Genomic DNA, 20,282 nt, shown 5'->3' with positions numbered 1-20,282 from the left:
CCCTGAGGCCCTTTGGCTGGCCTCTCCCATTCTCTCTACCTCCTGACTGGCCTTTAAGTCCAGACCAGCAGGAGGATGGAAATGTTTCTTGTCTGTGCTGTCCGATATGGTAGCCACCAAAGAATTGGAGTTTTAATTTTAATTAATTGTAATGATGTGGTTGGCCACGTGCAGCTAGTGGCTACCATCTGGTCTTGCTCTTGACTTGCTGGTGACACTCAAAATGGGAGTGGGAGAAAAGGGGGGCTGAGGGAGCCGTGGAGAGAGGAAGCGATAGGACAGGGTCCCCTGAAGGGGGCTGATGCCTTGGGAAAAACAACCGAACAAAAAACATTGGCTTCAGAATCAAGATGACGTGGGTTCAAGTCCCAGCTAAACTCTTGGCTTTGGGCTCATCAAACCTTTCTGAACTTCCATTTCCTCATCTGTAAAATGGGGATATTTTAAATAATACCTCGCAAGGCTTTTTTCAGATGGGAAATTATGAGAAAGGTTAAATGGGACAAAGGGTGCAGCCCCCAGCAGGAAGCCCAGCAAACGAAGCCCTGCAGGTGCTCCTGTTCTCCTCCTTCCACTGGGGAAACACATAGGGCAGGTTCACCCCCACAGCCCAGACTCCCTTTCCTGAATCTCCAGCCCAGCCAACGCTAGCAGAGTCTCTTCCGCTCCCTTCCTGCCCCGCACAGAGCTGCAGGCACGAATGTGAGACAGAGATACCATTGAAAGTGATGCTGCCCTTTCCGATCAGCATTTCCTCCTCTGGGCCTCCCTAGACTCTCAGGCCTGGCTCCCTGGAGCACGTGGGCAAGGAGGGAGGGGGCTCTTGGGTATCAAGGGGAGTGGCAGAGGGCAGGGAGGAGTGGACTAGAAGCTGCTGGGCCGTCCCCCAGGGTGGGAGGGGAGAAGGCAGCGGAACAGCGGGGCCTGTGGCTTACCCTTTTCCAACACAAACTTCTCCTGGCCAGCCAGAGGTGGCAAAGTTTGTCTTGCTTTCTTTCTCACATTCCTCCTGGCTGCCGTCAGAACTTGGCCAAGACAGCCAGGCTGGAGGAGGCACAGTCTCTCCCGGTCTCCAGCCACCCACGTGGGCTGGTAGCGCAGCCACGTCCCTCCTCCTGGCTACTCTCCCCTGTCCACTCCTATCCACCCCATCCTGCCACCCTGGGCTGCCCAGTTCCTCTGTTGTCCTGCCCACACCTGGGCCCTCTGAGCTCCAGTCGCGCTTCCGGGTTTTTACTGAAACTACCTGCTGTGCTGGATTTTACTCTGGTGCTCACCATTGCTTCTCTCAGCGCAGGCGGGGAAGACCTAAAGCTAATGGGGTTGAGGAGGGAACAGAAGGGGCATCAGCTGAGTGCCCGCACAGGCCGGGGGCACCTTCAGTGAAGCTGCTAGTTTGGTGATGTCCACAGGTGTGCAGGCGGCTCTGCTGTGTTCCACAGCAGCAGATTCTGCCCCTGTCCCTGCCCGTGCATTGGACTGGGTGAGAAAGTGTGGGTGGCGTAGACACCCCCCACCCAAGAAAATCAAGCTCAAAGCATGTGCCTTCCATAGGCAAAAGGTGGGGCTCCCTTGCATGTATTATGAAGCAGGCAGTTCACTGTCCCCTCCACCCCTCCGGCAGCCCTGTGCTGCTGTGTTTTCTGTGCCAGGCCTGGATCCCAGTGCACGCTCCTCTGCTGTGGTTTGGAAGTTGCACTGAGAAGGAAGAGGAGTTGTTCCTTGCCCTGAGGAGCTGATATCCAGCTGGGGACACACAGCATAGAGAGCGGCCTAGAGTGGAGAGAGGGAAGGCACTTGGCTTCAGGGAGGTGGCAGCCAGACTCAGGGCCTTGCGGCACTTCAGGTGTATTTAGAACCAGCGGATGGCGTGGGTTGGTGTGGGACACGCAGGTGGAGGAACAGTGGTGTGGGAGAATAGACCGGCTGCTTGGATCAGGATTATAGATGACCTACAACACCAGGTTAAAATAATTTGGATTATGGGCTGGGCATAGTGGCTCACACCTGTAATCCCAGCACTTTGGGAGGCCAAGCCGGGCGAATCACGAGATCAGGAGTTCGAGATCAGCCTAGTCAACATGGTGAAACCCTGTTTCTACTAAAAATACAAAAAATTAGCTGGGTGTAGTGGTGGATGCCTATAATCCCAGCTACTCGGGAGGCTGAGGCAGAATTGCTTGAACTCAGGAAGTGGAGGTAGCAGTGAGTTGAGATCGTGCCACTGCACTCCAGCACTGGCAACAGAGTGAGATTCTGTCTAAAAAAAAAAAAAAAAAGAATTTGGATTCTATAGGAATTGCAGTAAATGTGAGAGGTTGCATGGAACCAAAGGGCTTTGAATGATCAAAAAGGGGGCTGAAGCATAGTGTGGTGTAGTTCCAGCTACCTAGGAGGTAGAGGTGGGAGGAATCCGAGGCCAGGTGGGGCAACATGAGGGACTCCATTAAGAGGAGGCGTGCGGCAAGAGACCTACCATGTCCTGACTCCCTACTGCAGGCAGACAGCGTGTCTGGGTATTCAACGTGTGTTGTCTTTTTTTTTTTTTTTTAAAGACGGGGCTTCACCATGTTGGTCAGGCTGGTCTTGAACTCCCGACCTCAGGTGATCCACCCGCCTTAGCCTCCAAAGTGCTTGGATTACAGGCGTGAGCCACCAAGCCCGGCCAAACGTGCGTTGTCTTATTCAGTCTTCACAACAGCCCTATAGGGTAAGTGCTTTTTCTCCCTGTTTCACAGATGAGAAAACTAAGCTGAGGCCCGGCGCTGTGTGGTATGGTGCCTGGTATGGTGGTTCATGCCTGTAATCCCAGCACTTTGGGAGTCTGAGGCAGGTGGATCACCTTAGGTCAGCAGTTCAAGACCAGCTTGGTCAACATAGTGAAACCCCATCTCTACTAAAAATACAAAAAAATTAGCTGGGCATGGTGGCGTGCACCTATAATCCCAGATACTTGGGAGGCTGAGGCAGGAGAATCGTCTGAACCCGGGAGGCAGAGGTTGTGGTGAGCCGAGATCGCGCCACTGCACTCCAGCCTGGGTGACAGAGCAAAACTACATCTTAGAAAAAAAAAGAAAACTAAGTTGAAATTATTTGTCCAAACCAGCTGCTAACAAGCAACAAAATGTTTGGAAAAGACTCAAACCCAGGCCTGTTGGACTCCCAGGTGCACACAGATCCTGTTAGTCGGCAGCTGACATCATGCTATAGATGAATGGCAGCGGCTCACGGACAGGCTTCAGAGGTTCCCTAAACCCTGTAAGGTGTGCAAAATTCTTTATGTGTATGTATCTTTCTAGAGAGAAGATTTCCACTTCTATCAAAGCAGCTAAAGTTATGAATTTATGAGCTGGTATGGTGGCTTACACCTGTAATCCCAGCACTTTGGGAGGCCGAGGCGGGTGGATCACTTGAGGTCAGGAATTTGAGACCAGCCTGGCCAACATGGCAAAACCATCTCTACTGAAAATACAAAATTAGCTGGGCGCGGTGGTGGGCACCTGTAATCCCAGCTACTCGGGAGGCTGAGGCACGAGAATTGCTTGAACCCAGGAGGTAGAGGCTACAGTGAGCCGAGATTGCACCACTGCATCCAGCCTAGGTGACAGAGTGAGGCTGTCTTAAAAAAGAAAAGTTAAAAATTCTTAAGTGAGAGTCACCCACTCATGAGGCCTCTCCTCCACAGCTTTCCTCCTCTGGGGGCCTGAGAATCAGGACCAAAGTTCTGTAACAAGCATTTCACATAGGCGTCCTTGGTAGACCAGGGATTAGGCTTGGGAGAAGGAAACTGGAGGGAGCACAGGGAAGAGAAGAAGCCTGGAAAAGCAGCTTAGTTTGTACTGGGAAGAGAAGGAGAGGGGCCACCCAGAGCCGCCTGCGGCTCCAGCTCCTGTGGGCTCTTCCCCTCCTTTGTTCCTCTGCTTGGCTGTGGCCGCATGCCTTTCCTCTCCTCCTCTCTCTGTCTCCATGACGCCCACGCTTCCCTGTGGACTCAGCTCTGCAGCCACAACAACGCCCTCCTCTCCCTGGCATGGAACCTGACGCTCCTGGCCCACTCCCAGTAGGGGATGTCCTCTGAGTTGTTTTTCCTGTGTGAGGAGGGGTGGCCTGAGTCATCCACACTCTTCACCTGGTTCCTCTGGTGACCAAGAACATAGAAGGAGAGAGCACATCCCCACACGACGTTCCAACCGGCTCTGCGGGGTGAACCCTCGTTAGCCCAGGTGCTCCCATGGGACTGGCTGCACTTCTTGACTGAGTTTTCACCTCTACTTCTCTGCCTCCCTCTTGGGAATGCCCCACTCATTTCCATGGCCTTGAAATGCAACAGAAACCATCTCCCCTGGACCATGGGCTCCATGCCAGTGGGCAAAGCACAGGCATGTCCACTGAGTTTCCAGCGTGGAGCTGTGGTGGGCACTTGGTGATATTTTGAGATAAAGGAATGGATGAATGTGTCCAGGCCATGCTTCCCCTTTCTACCTTTCTCAGGGACATGGTGCCCTCCCCTCTGGTGTCCTGCCCTGTGCTAGCACCTATGTGCCAAGCCCCTGTGGGGCTGGGAGGATTCACGGATGGCCTTGGCGGAGGTGGCAGTGGGCACGTGCACTTGGCTCTGACACAGCCACTCATGTGACTCCCTGTGCAACCTCGGCCTGGGCCTGTGTGTCCTGCCCTCATTCCTCACGGGTGACTGTCTCCCCTGAGCCACTCTTCTCTTTACTGAATTAGCTCCTTTCTTCCCCCCTAGGGATGCAACACGTTTTTATGAACAAGCAGCAGAGTTCACATGGCTGTGATGAGGACATACTGGGGTTTCCCCTGGACATGGCATTAATCTGATGCCAAGGGTAGGCAGGACCATGCTGTATACCTAAAAAAAAAAACCCTGGCTGGGTGCAGTGGCTCACGCCTGTAATCCCATCCCTTTCGGAAACCGAGGCGGGTGGATCACCTGAGGTCAGGAGTTCGAGATCAGCCTGGCCAACACAGTGAAACCTCGTCTATACTAAAAATACAAAAACTAGCCAGGTGTGGTGGCGTGTGCCTGTAGTCCCAGCTACTTGAGAGACTGAGGCAGGAGAACCATTTGAGCCCAGGAGGCCAAGGTTGCGGTGAGCCAAGATTGTGCCACTACACTCCAGCCTGGGTGACAGAGTGAGATTCTGTCTCAAAAAAGCAAAAACAAAACAAAACAACCCCCTAGGAGGTTCTGTTAGGTGCCCCCACTGTAGCATAGCGAGTTGCCCTTAGCTGAGAAGCCCTGTCCTGGGGCGGGTCCACACTGTCCTCTCCCTGAGAGTCTTCCTGATGTGGGCAGTGCTCCGCTCTATCCTTCCTTCCTTCTTCCCTGCGCAGCTCCTGGTCCAAGGCTCTCTTCTCCATGGAATGGTCTCCTGGAGCTTGGCTGGGTCAGCCCCCACTTGCCACTCTCCCCATGCCCTGCCCTCACCCTCCCAGCAGCCCTGCCAGCCTCTGAGACCCCAGGGCACTGCCACTGGCAATGCCAGTAAGGACTGGGCCAGAGCCAGGCGCACCTTTGGGCACTGAATCCTGAAAGAGGAAGAATTCAGCAAGTGGGGTTCTCCCACCAACTTATCTTCACCCCAGGTCTTTTCCCTTCACCCCCACTTCCCCAAAGCAACAGGGATTCAGCTGCAGGGCAGTGCTCCCGGCCCATGCCTTCATGGCTGTTTCAGTCACACCCGAGGCGGCCGCCACCCCTCCTATCTTGTGAGGAGGCGCACGGAGGCTGTGATTAGCTCTCAGAGTAACAAGAATGTTTCCGTCTCTGCTCTGCGGAGTGAGCTCGAGGGAAAAGAGCACTCCTTGTCTGCTTGTTATGTGTACCTATTAAACAGTCATTCCTTCCACTAGGGCTATTAGTGGTTTTTATTGTTACCGCTTACCCAGAATTAGAGTCCCAGCTCCCTCGAGAGGGTGAAAGAGAAGGCCAGGGTGCAGTCTGATGTGCTCTCGGGAGAGGAGAGGTGGGAAAGGCTTGTACCACGAGGGATGTCTAGGCTGGGCTGGCCCTTGGAGCACCTGGGGTTGGGATTGTCGTGGCCCGTCTTCCCTCCTGTGTTCTGGGCTGTCTGAGTGCCTCTGGGTGAGAGGTCCTCACAGAAGGGAGCTTCTCCTACTGCCCAGTGTCTCCCTGGCACCTGAGGGGTCACCCAGCACACGGAGGTGACCAGGAAACACAGACTCCTGTTGAAGAGGCATCTGGTGTCCTGCTCAGTTCTCTTGTGCTACGGGACTAGAACAGCTTCACCAGAGGCGGCACCAACTCCTTGGCAGTGTGTAACGTGCAGCTCGGGGCCAACGTCTGTCCATGCAGGACTGATCTCCATTCTCTCAATGACCCTAGGAGACAGGAATTATTATTATTTTGAGACAGAGTTTCACTCATCGCCCAGGCTGGAATGCAATGGTGCGATCTCTGCTCACTGCAACCTCCACCTCCCAGGTTAAAGTGGTTCTCTTGCCTCAGCCTCCCAAGTAGCTAGGACTACAGGTGTGTGCCCTTATGCCCAGCTAATTTTTTTTTTTTTTTTTTTTTTGAGACGGAGTTTCACTCAAGTTACCCAGGCTGGAGTGCAATGGCGCGATCTCGGCTCACTGCAACCTCCGCCTCCTGGGTTCAGGCAATTCTCCTGCCTCAGCCTCCTGAGTAGCTGGGATTACAGGCACGCACCACCATGCCCAGCTAATATTTTGTATTTTTAGTAGAGACGGGGTTTCACCGTGTTGACCAGGATGGTCTCGATCTCTTGACCTCATGATCCACCCGGCTCGGCCTCCCAAAGTGCTGGGATTACAGGCTTGAGCCACCGCGCCCGGCATGCCCAGCTAATTTTTGTATTTTTAGTAGAGACGGGGTTTTGCCATGTTAGCCAGGCTGGTCTCGAACTCCTGACCTCGAGTGATCTGTCCAATTCAGCCTCTCAAAGTGCTGGAATTACAAGTGTGAGCCACCGCGCCCAGCCAACATAGGAATTCTTATTTGTCCTTTGGAGCTGCAGGCAGTAAGTCAGGGAGCTAAGCACGATGGATACTACCAGGAGTTGGGGACCTTACCCTGGAATCTCGAGGCCGTATCCTACACTATACCAAGCTGTATTTGCCTCTTCTCCCTCGACACTCCCGTGGCCTGGCTTGCGCCCTCATTTCATTCAGTTCTTCTCACATGTCATCTCCTCATATAGGCCCGCTCTGACTTTCCTATTTAAAAGTGTGTCCAGGCTGGGCATGCTGGCACACACCTGTGGTCCCAGCTACTTGAGAGGCTGAGATCAGAGGACCACATGGGGCCAAGAGGTGGAGGATGCAGTGAGCAGTGATTGCGCCACTAAACTCCAGCCTGGGTGACAGAGCAAGTCTCTGTCTCAAAAAATGAAATAAAATTTATATTTATATTTTAAAAATCCACATACTTGGCTCGGTGCAGTGGCTCATGCCTGTAATCCCAGCACTTTGGGAGGCTGAGGCGGGTGAGTCACCTGAGGTCAGGAGTTCGAGATCATCCTAGCCTACAAATACAAAAATTAGCCTGGAGTGCCTATAATCCCAGCTACTCCGGAGGCTAAGGCAGGAGAATCGCTTGAACCTGGGAAGTGGAGGTTGCATTGAGCCAAGATCACGCCATTGCATTCAGGCCTGAGCAACAAGAGCAAAATTTGGTCTCAAAATAATTTAGAAAAAAAAAAAACAAAAAAAACTGGGCGTGGTGGCTCACACCTGTAACCCCAGCACTTTGGGAGGTTGAGGCGGGCGGATCACAAGATCAGGAGTTCAAGACTATCCTGGCCAACATGGTGAAACCTCGTCTCTACTAAAAATACAAAAATTAGCTGGGCGTGGTGGCAGGCATCTGTAGTCCCAGCTACTCGGGGAACTGAGGCAGGAGAATCGCTTGAACCCGGGAGGCGGAGGTTGCAGTGAGCCAAGATTCTGCCACTGCACTCCAGCCTGGGTGACAGAGCGAGACTCCATTTCAAAAAAAATCCACATGCTTGGACCATCCCTATTTCCTCCCTCTGCCTACACAGCATCACACCATTCATCACCAGGTGAATCCCACTACAGATACCAGGTAAGCATCTGTGTGTTCCCCTCCTCCCCCAATGGAAGGCAGCCCCCTGAGGGCAGGGCCCGGATCCCTTTGACTGGCTGTGGTATCCTAGCCTCTAGACCATAGGCTTATGAAATAATCAGGGAGAGAATGTGTGAGTGATGACTGTGAGGTCCACTTGGACAAGCAGCCTGTGCCTGAATTTTCCTGAGGGCTCTGAGCTTATCTTGCCTTACCTCACATGCCTGGATCACCTGACAGCTAAGGGGACACCTGTGTGCCTTAATGGTGGCCCTAGGGAGTGGATGACATTAGTGAGGGAAAGAGCAAAGGCTCTGGAGGAAAACACTTGCGAGGAGTCTCTAGGCTGCCCTCTGGTGGCAGTTTCTGGAACAAGCCCTGAGAGCCGCTACCTTGGCTCTCAGCATTGCAAAGGAGTTTAGAGTTTATTAAAGGAATCCCGCTGAAGTCCCATCCCAAGGTTACACAGAGAACGAATGGCAAAGTAGGGACAAGAACCCAAGTCACAGTCTGATGATATGACTACCATGCTATCCTGCCTGACCCCATTACAACAGTTAAGATTATGCTGCAAAAGGAAAGGTGGGGGTGGGGTGGGGACTGGGGGTTGTTGGGGAGGGAATTGATTACTGCCTCTGAGGATATTAGAGGGAAAAACCCTTAGGAGGTGCGTTTGGTTTAATTCACCAAGTTTTTGAGTCAGTGTCAGGCACCTCGTGAGCACTTAATTAAAGATTAGCAGAAGCAGCAGGGCGCGGTGGCTCAAGCCTGTAATCCCGGCCCTTTGGGCGGCCGAGGCGGGTGGATCATGAGGTCAAGAGATTGAGACCATCCTGGTCAGCATGGTGAAACCCCGTCTCTACTAAAAATACAAAACATTAGCTGGGCATGGTGGCGCGTGCCTGTAATCCCAGCTACTCAGGGGGCTGAGGCAGGAGAATTGCCTGAACCCAGGAGGTAGAGGTTGCAGTGAGCCGAGATCGTGCCATTGCAATCCAGCCTGGGCAACAAGAGTGAAACTCTGTCTCAAAAAAAAAAAAAAAGATTAGCAGAAGAGGCCGGGCACAGTGGCTCACGCCTGTAATCTCAGCACTGGGAGATCGAAGCAAGCAGATCACTAGGTCAGGAGTTCAAGACTATCCTGATCAATATGGTGAAACCCCTCTACTGAAAATACAAAAAAATTAGCCAGGCGTGGTGGCGGGTGCCTGTAGTCCTAGCTACTTGGGATTCTGAGGCAGAAGAATTGCTTGAACTTGGGAGGCAGAGGTTGCAGTGAGCTGAGATTGCGTCTGGGTGACAGAGAGAGACTCCATCTCAAGATTAGCAGAAGAAAAAAGTACACAGTAAGAGAGCTTGAGTTCATACCAAAACAAGTCTTCAGTCAAATGATTTTGAAACATGAAATTGGCAGAGAAGTCAGGTGTCCCTCCTCAGCTGCTACTGCAGAGTGCGCCCCTCTCTAATTTAATTTTTTATCAAATTGTATTGCCATGATGGATATGTTTGTCCTCCCTAAACACAGAGCCCCTTGAGGGCAGGGAGGACTGAACCTGCTTCCTGGGACTGTCACTGTCACCTAGCACCCCACACAGCAGATGCTCAATGAATGTTGATTGTGTGGGCAAAGGGATGAACAAATGAGTGGTTTGGAGTTTCCCTGGCCAGAGAGCTTCAAAGCAGGGCAGACAACCATCTCTTCTGTCTAGTCCAAAGACTCATTCTCTGCCCAAAGGCGGAGGGCTGTGCCTGGTGCTTTCTCAAAGTAACTCAGCTTCTATAATTAGATTTTACTGTGATACTTGTTCTAGGTTCCTTTTTTTCATTGGCCAAGCATTTAATAACTATCGGTCATGTCCAAGGTTCCCGGCTATTGTTCTGTAGATCTGTGATCCCATTCTGTTATTGAATTCCATGACTCTGTGTTGACATAGAAGTGACGGTGTCCCTGCTGCATTCACTCCTAGGTGAGGTTAGCCAAGGCAGGTGGAGAGGAACCGGCATTGTCTAATCTGAATGGATAAGCCGGCACAATGGGTTTCCCTGGGAAAATACCTCTGTGCCACCCAGGCCCACTGGGTCTCCTCCCCAGCTAATAAAGACAGCTTGTTTGAGTGCCAAGATCCACTGCCTATTAATAGGTACTAAAATCTCCAATTACCTCATGCCTTCTTTTTCCCACTCACCCACCTGTCACGTCAGTCTGGGAGGAATTGGTTTGCAGCCAGGCAGTGCTGCATCCCGTCTTGACTTTGGCACTTGTGATATCTCTTGCACAGGTCAGTTGCCTCTCTCAGTGGAGATTTCTCGTCTGTGAAATGGGGCTAATCATTTGTTTTATTGAGTGCTTTCTAGGACAGGTACTAGGAGAGAAGCAAGGGATACAAAGAAAGACAAGGCACAGTCACTGCCTTCAAGAAGCTCATACTTTCCAAGGAAATAAAGACATGGAAATCCACACAGTGCTGTAGAATTAAAGAAGGCAGTGACTGGGTGAGGCGGCTCATGCCTGTAATCCCAGCACTTTGGGGGTCTGAAGCAGGCAGATCACCTGAGGTCAGGAGTTCAAGACCAGCCTGACAAAAACATCTCTACTAAATTTAGTAGAGAAATCCCATCTCTACTAAAAATTCAAAATTAGCCGAGCATGGTGGCACATGCCTGTAATCCCGGCTACTCAGGAAGCTGAGGCAGGAGAATCGCTTGAATTTGGGAGGCAGAGGTTGTGGTGAGCCGAGATCGCCCCATTGCACTCCAGCCTGGGCAACAACTATGAAACTCTGTCTCAAAAAAAAAAAAAAAAAGACGTCATGAGAGGACCAGGACTGATGGCTAACACCTATAATCTCAGCACTTTGGGAGGCCAAGGGAGGAGGATTGCTTGAGTCCAGGAGTTCCAGACCAGCCTGGCAAGATAGCAAGACATCATTTCTACAAGAAATTAAAAAGTTAGCGCAGTGAGTGGAGTGCATCTGTAGTACCAGCTGCTCGGAAGGCGGAGGCAGGAGAACCACTTGAGCCCAGGAGGTCCAGACCGCAGTGAGTTATGATTGTGCCACTGCACTCCAGCCTGGGTGACAGAGTGAGATCCTGTCTTTAAACAACAAAAAATGTCGGGCTCGGTGGCTCATGCCTGTAATCCCAGCACTTTGGGAGGCTGAGGCGGGTGGATCACCTGAGGTCAGGAGTTCAAGACCAGCCTGACCAACATGGTGAAACCCTTTCTCTACTAAAAATACAAAATTAGCCGGGCGTGATGTTGCATGCCTGTAATCTCAGCTGCTTGGGAGGCTGAGGCAGGAAAATCACTTGAACCCAGGAGGCGGAGGTTGTGGTGGGCCGAGATCATGCCACCTTACTCCAGGCTGGGCAACAAGAGCAAAACTCCCTCTCAAAAAAAACAAACATCAACAAAAGTCCGGATGCGATGGCTCACACCTGTAATCCCAGCACTTTCAGAGGCTGAGGTGGGCAGATCATGAGGTCAGGAGATCAGCCTGACCAACACGGTGAAACCCCGTCTCTACTAAATAAATAAATAAATAAATAAATAAAAATACAAATACAAAAATCAGCTGGGCATGGTGGCGTGTGGCTGTAGTTCCAGCAACTCGCGAGGCCGAGGCAGGAGAATCGCTTGAACCCAGGAGGCGGAGGTTGCAGTGAACCGAGATCGTGCACTGCACTCCAGCCTGGGCGACAAGAGGGAAACTGTCAAAAAAAAAAAAAAAAGGGTAATGAGGATGGGGAAGAGTGGAAAAAGAGTGGGATAGTGGAACCCAAGGTCATGAGTGGAGCCAAGGTAAGTCTCATGGAGGGCCACTTCAGCTCACAGGGCTGGGCTATTGACGCCTTCGTATTTGTCCATCATTGGTTAAGGCCTGGGGCGGGCTGGGGGAGTGGGAGGGTTGGTGGTATGTGAAGATGTGGGAGAGAAAGATTTCCAAGTGCTTCCAGCTCTCTGCTCTTGGAAAAGGTCCCGGCGGAGGCATAGGCAGGGCTGTTGTGGGTTATTTCGCTCTGGGAGTCCATAGGCACACAAATGGTAAAGGGGTTCAAGAAGAAGCATGCAGAACACGGTCTCTGCCCCATGAGGTTCATGGCCTGGGAAGGGAAGACAGACATGAAGAAATCATTGCCATAGGGTGACAGGGGCGAAGGGTGTTGGGGGTCGGGCAGGGCTGCGGGAGGGAGTGCTGTAGGCAGAGGCGTCCCCGAGGAGATATACAGCTGGTTTGGGAGAGAAAGGCCATTCCAGACATAGCGAACAGCACACACGAAGGCTGACGCGCAGAGACCCAAGGGCTGGTCCCCAGAGCTGGTGGGTCTGGCCAGGAGAGCGCATCACCCGGGGGCAGCTTATGCGTCTGGGCTGAGGCTGCATGAGCCTCCAGGTCCGCCCTTCCTGGACTGTCCTCCAGACACACCACTGGCTCTTACCTCGGTCCCGCTCCGGGCCCTCCTCCCGGAAGCCTCCCCTGACTAGTCCAGCTCACCGTGACTCTTCTGAACTCACGGCGTTTACTGCCAAGGCTATTACATTGGTGCTTACTCATGTCATTATTAGGACATAAGCATTTTTACTGTCTTTGATGTTATTTAACCTTGCCTATAAATCCTATCTCTCACAATTTTAAGTTCCTCTGAGTGGAAACTACATATTTTTAATCTTTAAATTCTTATATTTTCCCATGCACCCGGCATTGGTGGACACATTAAGGAAGTCAGCGAATGAATGAATGAATACATGCGTGAATCCAGTCCAGCCTGGGCCTACTGAATTCTACTAGGCTCCCCCTACAGTTCTTATGTGTTCTCACATTATTACGAAACCCTAAGCTTAGTTTTGTTTCATTGGGGCCACATGTAGGTTTTGTCTGTTTTAGATGGAGTCTCACTCTGTCACCCAGGCTGCAGCGCAGTGGCGCAATCTCGGCTCACTGCAACCTCTGCCTCTGGATTCAAGGGATTCTCCTGCCTCAGCCTCCCGAGTAGCTGGGCTTACAAGCGCCCACCATCATGTCCAACTAATTCTTTTGTATTTTTAGTAGAGATGGGGTTTCACCATGTTGGTCAGGCTGGTCTTGTCCTCCTGATCTCAGGTAATCCACCCGATCTTGGCCTCCCAAAGTGCTGGGATTACAGGCGTGAGCCACCGCACCTGACCTCACTTGTAGTTTCTAATGGGAGTTACCACATAAGCAAACTGGGTTCTAAGGGGTGAAATTTAAGGTTATGCAACCTCAATTTCTTTAAAGCCCTCTTCATCCCCAACCCTGGCCGGTTATGGAGCCCTTCTAACCTGACTGCCTCCTTAAAGAATTTTGGGCCGGGCGCGGTGGCTCAAGCCTGTAATCCCAGCACTTTGGGAGGCCAAGGCGGGTGGATCACGAGGTCAAGAGATCCAGACCATCCTGGTCAACATGGTGAAACCTCGTCTCTACTAAAAATACAAAAAATTAGCTGGGCATGGTGGTGCACGCCTGTAGTCCCAGCTACTCAGGAGGCTGAAGCAGGAGAATTGCCTGAACCCAGGAGGCGGAGGTTGCGGTGAGCCGAGATTGCGCCATTGCACTCCAGCCTGGGTAACATGAGTGAAACTCCATCTCAAAAAGTGGATGAGCATCAAAAAAAAAAGAATTTCGAAAAACTATGTCCCTTGCACATTTTTATTGTTTTAAGACAGGGTCTCACTCTGTTGCCCAGACTGGAGTGCAGTGGTGCCATCTCAGCTCACTGTAGCCTTAATCTCCTGGGGTCAAGCAATCCTCCCACCTCAGTTTCCTGAGTAGCTGGACTACAGGCGCGGGCCACCGCACCTGGTTAATTTGTTAAATTTTCTGTGGAGTCAGAGTTTCACCATGCTGCCCAGGCTGGTCTCGAGCTCCTGGCCACAAGCAGTCCACCTCATTCGGCCTCCCAAAGTGCTGGTATTACAGGCATGAGCCACCTCGCCTGGCCCCTTGCACATTTTTAAGTCAACATTTAACATTTGTAATCATTTGATAGCATTGTAAAGGGTATGCTTTTCAGGGAATTGCAAATACATATTACAAATTACCTGACTTTTTATTTATTTAATTTATTTGTTATTATCATTATCATCATTATTATTTTGAGACGGAGTCTCACTCTGTCACCCAGGCTGGAGTGCAGTGGTGCAATCTTGGCTCACTTCAACTTCTGCCTCCCAGGTTCAAGTGATTCTTGTGCCTCAGCCTCCCGAGTAGCTGGGACAGACGCCCAGTTAAGGTTTTTTTTAATTTATTTTATTTTGTTTTTTAAATTTTCTCTAAGTCATCTTTGCCTGTAAAGGTTTTCATATTTTTAGTAGAGACAGGGTTTCACCATGTTGGCCAGGCTGGTCTCGAACTCCTGACCTCAAGTGATCCACCCACCTCAGCCTTCCAAATGCTGGGATTACAGGCATGCGCCACTGTGCCTGGCCATATCACTTTTTAAAATTAAAAACAATTTGTTATGCTGACTCTGTCAGAGACTGCACATCACTGTAAGTATAGCAAATGGGCCGGGCACAGTGGCTCACGCCTGTAATCCCAACACTTTGGGAGGCTGAGGCTGACGGATCACAAGGTCAAGAGATCAAGACTGTCCTGGCCAACATGGTGAAACCCTGTCTTTACTAAAAATACAGAAATTAGCCAGGCGTGGTGGCATGCACCTGTAGTCTCAGTTACTCAGGAGTCTGAGGTAGGAGAATCGCTTGAACCTGGGAGGTGGAGGTTGCAATGAGTGGAGATTGCACCATTGCACTCCAGCCTGGGCAACAGAATGAGATTCTGTCTCAAAAAAAAAAAAAAAAATGTGTAGCAAATGGAGTATAATGCCATAGAACTTTCATATCTGTTAGCATCCTTTGAAAAATATGTGAACAAGCCCTTGAACAAGTGTTAGAAACACTGTTCAAGTGTTTGTATTTCAAACCCAGTGTAGTGTGGGTTATTCTACACTGGGTTTGTATTGCAATTAATCAAAACTAGGAATATTGACAACAATTAAACATAAAAAGTTGGCCAGGCGTGGTGGCTCATGCCTGTAATCTCAGCACTTTGGAAGGCCAAGGTGGGCTGATCACTTGAGCTCAGGAGTTCAAGACAAGCCTAGGCAACGTGGTGAAACCCCATCTCTAACAACAAAAAAAGAGTCATGCATGGTGCACCTGTAGTCTCAGCTACTCCAGAGGCTGAGACAGGAGGATTGCTTGAGCACAGTAGGTTGAAGCTATAGTGAGACATGATTGTGCCACTGCACTGCAGCCTGGACAACAGATGGAGACCCTGTCCCAAACAAACACAAAGATATGAAAAGTAACTTGTTGAAAATGCATCTCTTGGCTGGGCGAGGTGGCTCACACCTGTGATCCCAGCACTTTGGGAGGCCGAGGTGGAAGGATCACCTGAGGTCGGGAGTTCAAGGCCAGCCTGACCAACATGGAGCAAACCTCATCTCTACTAAAAATACAAAATTAGTCAGGTGTGGTGTCTCATGCCTGTAATCCAAGCTACTCAGGAGGCTGAGGCGGGAGAATCCTTTGAACCCAGGAGGCAGAGGTTGTGGTGAACCGAAATTGCACCATTGCACTCCAGCCTGGGCAGCAAGAGTGAAACTCTTTCTTAAAAAAAAAAAGAAAATGCATCTCTTGGCCAGGTGGCTCATGCCTGTAATCCTAGCATTTTGGGAGGCCAGGGCAGGCAGATTACATGAGATTAGGAGTTCAAGACCAGCCTGTCCAACATGGCAAAATCCCATCTCTACTAAAAATACAAAAATTAGCAGGGCACGGTGGCATGCACCTGTAATTCCAGCTACTTGGGAGGTTGAGGCAGGAGAATCGCTTGAATCCAGGAGGTAGAGGTTGCAGTGAGCCAATATTGTGCCATTGCACTCCAGCCTGGGCGACAGAATGAGACGACGTCTCAAAAAGAAAAGGAAAAAGGGAGCCCGGCACAGTGGCTCATCCCAGCACTCTGGGAGGCCGAGGCCGATGGACCAGGAGTTCGAGACCAGCCTGACCAATATGGTGAAACCCTGTCTCTATACTAAAAATATGAAAATCAGCAGGGCGTGGTGGCACGTGCCTGTAATCTCAGCTACTCAGGAGACTGAGGCATGAGAATAGCTTGAACCTAGGAGGCGGACATTGCAGTGAGCTGAGATGGTGCCACTGCACTCCAGCCTGGGACAGAGCAGGACTCTGTCTCAAAAAAAGAAAGAAAGCAAGAAAGAAAATCCATCTCTTAATGGGATGGAAAGGGTTTGCTTCCCCTTGACCTTTGGCAGCTCTAGGAAGGGCACTCTGGTCAGGTCCAGGACAGGCAGGAGATTCATTCTAGGGAGCAGCACATGTTCACCTGGAAACTGATTCTCTTAAAAAACGGGTCCTGCTGACATGCCCTTGGGAAGGTTTGCATGTGCCACCCGGGGTATCCAAGCCATAGGGCATTAAACGATGAAACTTGCCTTCCCGTTCTTCAATACAGGGTTCCCAGAAAGGGAGAAATGTGGGCCTGAATGTTCTTGTGACTGGTGTAGTGACATTTCCAACCCTCCTCCTGCTGAGCATCATAGCCCCACGCACTGGATATGAGCAAGATAAGAACTCAGGTTACTTCCAGGTCTCTGTAAGTTTAGGACTGTGAGGCGGGCACCCGAATAGTCAAAAACCTAAGTGTTAGTTAAAGAAGCAGCCTAGATTCGGAATTAAGAAAACATGATTTTAATTTTTCCGTTTCATGGACAGAACAGCTGTCTACTGATAGTTCCTGCCGCCGGCCGCCAGGTGGCAGAAGGGAACACAGGACCGCAGCCCTGCCCCAGCGGCCGCGCGGGCGGGAAGAGGGGTGGGAGGTAGGTGGGGCCGAGGCCTGGAGGTGAGGTAGGCTTAGGCTGGCAGAGGAAAAACCGGCGAGGTGAGGACTAGTACGGATCTCAGGAGGGGACAGGATGTCCTCAGAACACCACCTTCTGGGTTCAGAATAAAACTGAGGGAATGAGCAAGAGGTTTAAGGAGACAGGCTAAATTGGGGAGAATTCACGGGGAATCAGAGGGTGGAGAGGGCGTGGGTGCCCGGAGATGCCTGGGAGCAGAAGGGCTGGGGGGACCCCACTATCTGTACTCTTCCCGGGGTGGGTCCAGGTCTGGCTCTTCCTGAGGTCGGTGGTCCACCTCAGGGGCAGGCGGCCAGGGGTTTTCTGGGGGCTGGGGTCCTGCCGGCCAGGGGTCATCAGGCCGGGGAGGCTGAGGAGGATCCGTTCGAGGCGGTTCAGGGGGCCAGACTCCAGGTTCAGGCAGGTCTCTCCAGGTACGACTCGGGCTGGGAGGCGGAGGTTCTTCAAAGAGAGGGGGTGCCCCTGGCCAGGGGTCACCGGGGACTGGGGGGCCCTGGGGCAATGTTGGGGAGCCTGCCTCCTCTCGGTCTTCTGTGGGTTGGGGAGAGGGGTGGTCCTTGCTGCCTGAGATGCCTGTAGAGGGGAAAGGTAAGAGGGGGTGAGGGCTTCTCTCCCGCACCCCAGCCCAGCCCAGCCCAGGAGGAAGAGCCTCTCTGGATGGACAGAGCCTGAACTGACCCACAAACAGACCAAAAAAGTCACTCTCAAAGAGCTCTCCATACCTTTGTAAATACTTAACAGATCTTAAAATGGCATTAACACCCACCGCAGATGGATCTGAGCCATTCACTTGACCCACTTTACACTGACCAGACTCTCCAGATAAGCTCCATCACCCCTGGTGGGGATACCCCACAGGCTTTGCCCTCAGGCCAAACTGCACCCCAAAGTGGGCTACACCTTGGTGACCCCAGCACACAGACCCTAGCTTTACAGTGACCCCAGCTCTGAGGAAACTCATCCCCCACACATTAATCCTGACCCATTTCACCACATGGAGCCAGCAAACCATTTCTTATTACTTTTTCTTTTTTTATTTTTTGAGACGGAGTTTCACTCTGTCGCCCAGGCTGGAGTGCAGTGGCATGATATCGGCTCACTGTGACCTCTGCCTCCCAGGTTTAAGAGATTCTCCTGCCTCAGCCTCCTGAGTAGCTAGGACCACACCCAGCTAATTTTTGTATTTTTTAGTAGAAATGGGTTTTCACCATTTTGAACAGGCTGGTCTTGAACTCCTGACCTTGTGATATGCCCACCTCAGCCTCCCAAAGTGCTGGGATTACAATCGTGAGCCACTGCGCCCAGCCAGCAAACCATTTCTGGTGAAAGCCAAAGGCACATTTTGCACCCCACCTCAAGCATCCAGTTCCTCTCCCATCGTGACCATCCCTCATCACCCCAAACTGCACTCCCTGCCTCTGTTCCCGCCTCACCTCCGGCATGCAGGCAAAGGACCAGGATCCCCAGGAGCTTCCAGTTGAGCATCATGGCTGTGTACTGGCCCCCAAAGCTGGGGTGGGCTGAGTTTGGGTGCCTGGGAACCCCAAGAGGCTTTATAGGAGAGGAGGGGAGGAGAGGCCAGCCCAGTGACACAGGAGTACCATCAGAACAGAACTGGTCAGACCCGTTGGGAAGGCCCGGGCTAATGTGTCACCTCTGAAGGTGGCGTCCCTCATTTTAGTCCCCCAGCCCAGGACCCAGCTGCCCGCTCTCCCTATCATGACCCAGACACTGTATCACCCCACCCTGGTTTTCACGCCCTCTGTCCACACCCTGCAGCAGTCAATACCCACTTAGCATCTCTGTAATCACAGAGATGTTCACCTTCACCCCTTGCAACTATTGGAAGCCAAAGAATGGGAGCAAACCAGGCGTTGGGAAGCACCATAATTAAAGGTTGGGAGGCAGGATGCCCGTGCTGGGGAAGGGGGTGCCTTTCAAACCTGGGATGCAGCTGGGACAGTGTCAGCTACTGCCCCAGCCTCCCCACTCGCCCCCACGCTTAACACCCCCCTGGGGCTTCGTTCTTTCCTGGGCACCTCCCTCCCCTGGGATCCAGGCATCCTGCTCTCCAGCATGTCCTTCCTCAGGCATGCAGGGAACTTCCAAGCAGTGACATCTGAGGAATTCCATCCGGGAGCCACCCCATGACTGCAGAAGAGGAAGGACACAGGAGGATATCCTGGTCCCCTCTCCCCACCCAGAGCTGTTTGCATCGGTCCCTCCAGGCTCCAGCAACCTCAGCCCTTTCCTCCCCCCTCAGGAATCCTCCTGTCCGCCTCTAGGGCCTCCGCTCCAACTCTGCTGTGCTCGCCTCCTCCCTCCCATTTTCCTTTCAGTCTCAGCTCTTTGGTCTAAGCCTCCCAGAGATCCTTAGAATGTTTCCCTCGAGGACCTCTCTCCCTGGTAGTCTGTTAGACTCTCAGAAGTAACATGTCCAAAATAATATTTGATTCCTCCCAGGTTGTTCCCCACCTGGTCTGCTACCCCACAGTAAGGGACACAACTGTCCCCTCCAGGACTCACACAGAAACCTTCATTTCTCTCATCCACCATCCACAGCCCATCTACCTGTCAGCCCCTCCACACCCTGTCCAAACCCAACCCATCAACCTGAGCCACCATCTCCCCCCAGCCTCCCCAACACCCTTCTAATTGGCCCCCCTGCTCCCACTCTTTATCCCTCTCCCCAACACAAAACCTGCCCTCCACAACCAGCAAAGGAGCTCTTAAAATATACATCAGGCCAGGTGCAGTGGCTCCTGCCAGCACTTTGGGAGGCCGACACGGGAGGACCACTTGAGCTCAAGGAGCTGGAGACCAGCCTGGGCAACACTGTGAGACCCCGCCTCTACCATTTTTTTTTTTTTTTAAGTTGTAATTTTTTAATTGGAAAACAAATATACAACTTGGAATGGATTTGAGGCAAATTGTGCCATAAGCAGATTTTCTTTAAGTGGCTAAAACAAAGTTTAAAAAGCAAGTAACAGGCCGGGCGCGGTGGCTCAAGCCTGTAATCCCAGCACTTTGGGAGGCCGAGGCGGGTGGATCACGAGGTCAAGAAATCGAGACCATCCTGGTCAACATGGTGAAACCCCGTCTCTACTAAAAATACAAAAAATTAGCTGGGCATGGTGGTGCGTGCCTGTAATTCCAGCTACTCAGGAGGCAGAGGCAGGAGAATTGCCTGAACCCAGGAGGCGGAGGTTGCAGTGAGCCGAGATCGCGCCATTGCACTCCAGCCTGGGTAACAAGAGCGAAACTCCGAAACTCCGTC

General features: G+C 51.8%; 2 protein-coding genes across 2 annotated transcripts; one reads left to right on the top strand and one right to left on the bottom strand.

The window, feature by feature from the left end:
* Positions 1–16,815: 16,815 nt before the first annotated feature.
* PSORS1C2 (psoriasis susceptibility 1 candidate 2) lies at positions 16,816–18,899 on the bottom strand. Its single transcript, XM_032270780.1, has 2 exons — positions 18,439–18,899; positions 16,816–17,578 (listed from the first exon to the last, which is right to left on the bottom strand). Exons 1-2 carry the CDS (start codon positions 18,491–18,493, stop codon positions 17,223–17,225), a joined length of 411 nt encoding a protein of 136 aa, XP_032126671.1. The 5' UTR covers positions 18,494–18,899; the 3' UTR covers positions 16,816–17,222.
* Positions 18,900–18,985: 86 nt separating this feature from the next.
* Positions 18,986–19,467, top strand: PSORS1C1 (psoriasis susceptibility 1 candidate 1). The gene is given in 3 exon segments (XM_032270781.1): positions 18,986–19,149; positions 19,151–19,224; positions 19,227–19,467. Coding segments are annotated over 3 exon segments (279 nt in total). The 5' UTR covers positions 18,986–19,081; the 3' UTR covers positions 19,364–19,467.
* The last annotated feature ends 815 nt before the right edge of the window (positions 19,468–20,282 follow it).

Source organism: Sapajus apella, unplaced genomic scaffold, assembly GCF_009761245.1.
Source record: "Sapajus apella isolate SASKATOON/1434 unplaced genomic scaffold, GSC_monkey_1.0 scaffold216, whole genome shotgun sequence".
NCBI lineage: Eukaryota > Metazoa > Chordata > Mammalia > Primates > Cebidae > Sapajus > Sapajus apella.
This window is presented reverse-complemented; position numbering and strand designations above follow the sequence as displayed.

What these genes read in the sequence shown, in the direction of transcription:
- PSORS1C2 (XM_032270780.1), bottom strand. Translation starts at nt 18,493, where the DNA reads ATGATGCTCAACTGGAAGCTCCTGGGGATCCTGGTCCTTTGCCTGCAT. An exon ending in CCTTTGCCTGCATGCCGGAG is followed by an intron (nt 17,579 to 18,438) that starts GTGAGGCGGGAA and finishes TCCCCTCTACAG; the next exon opens with GCATCTCAGGCAGCAAGGAC.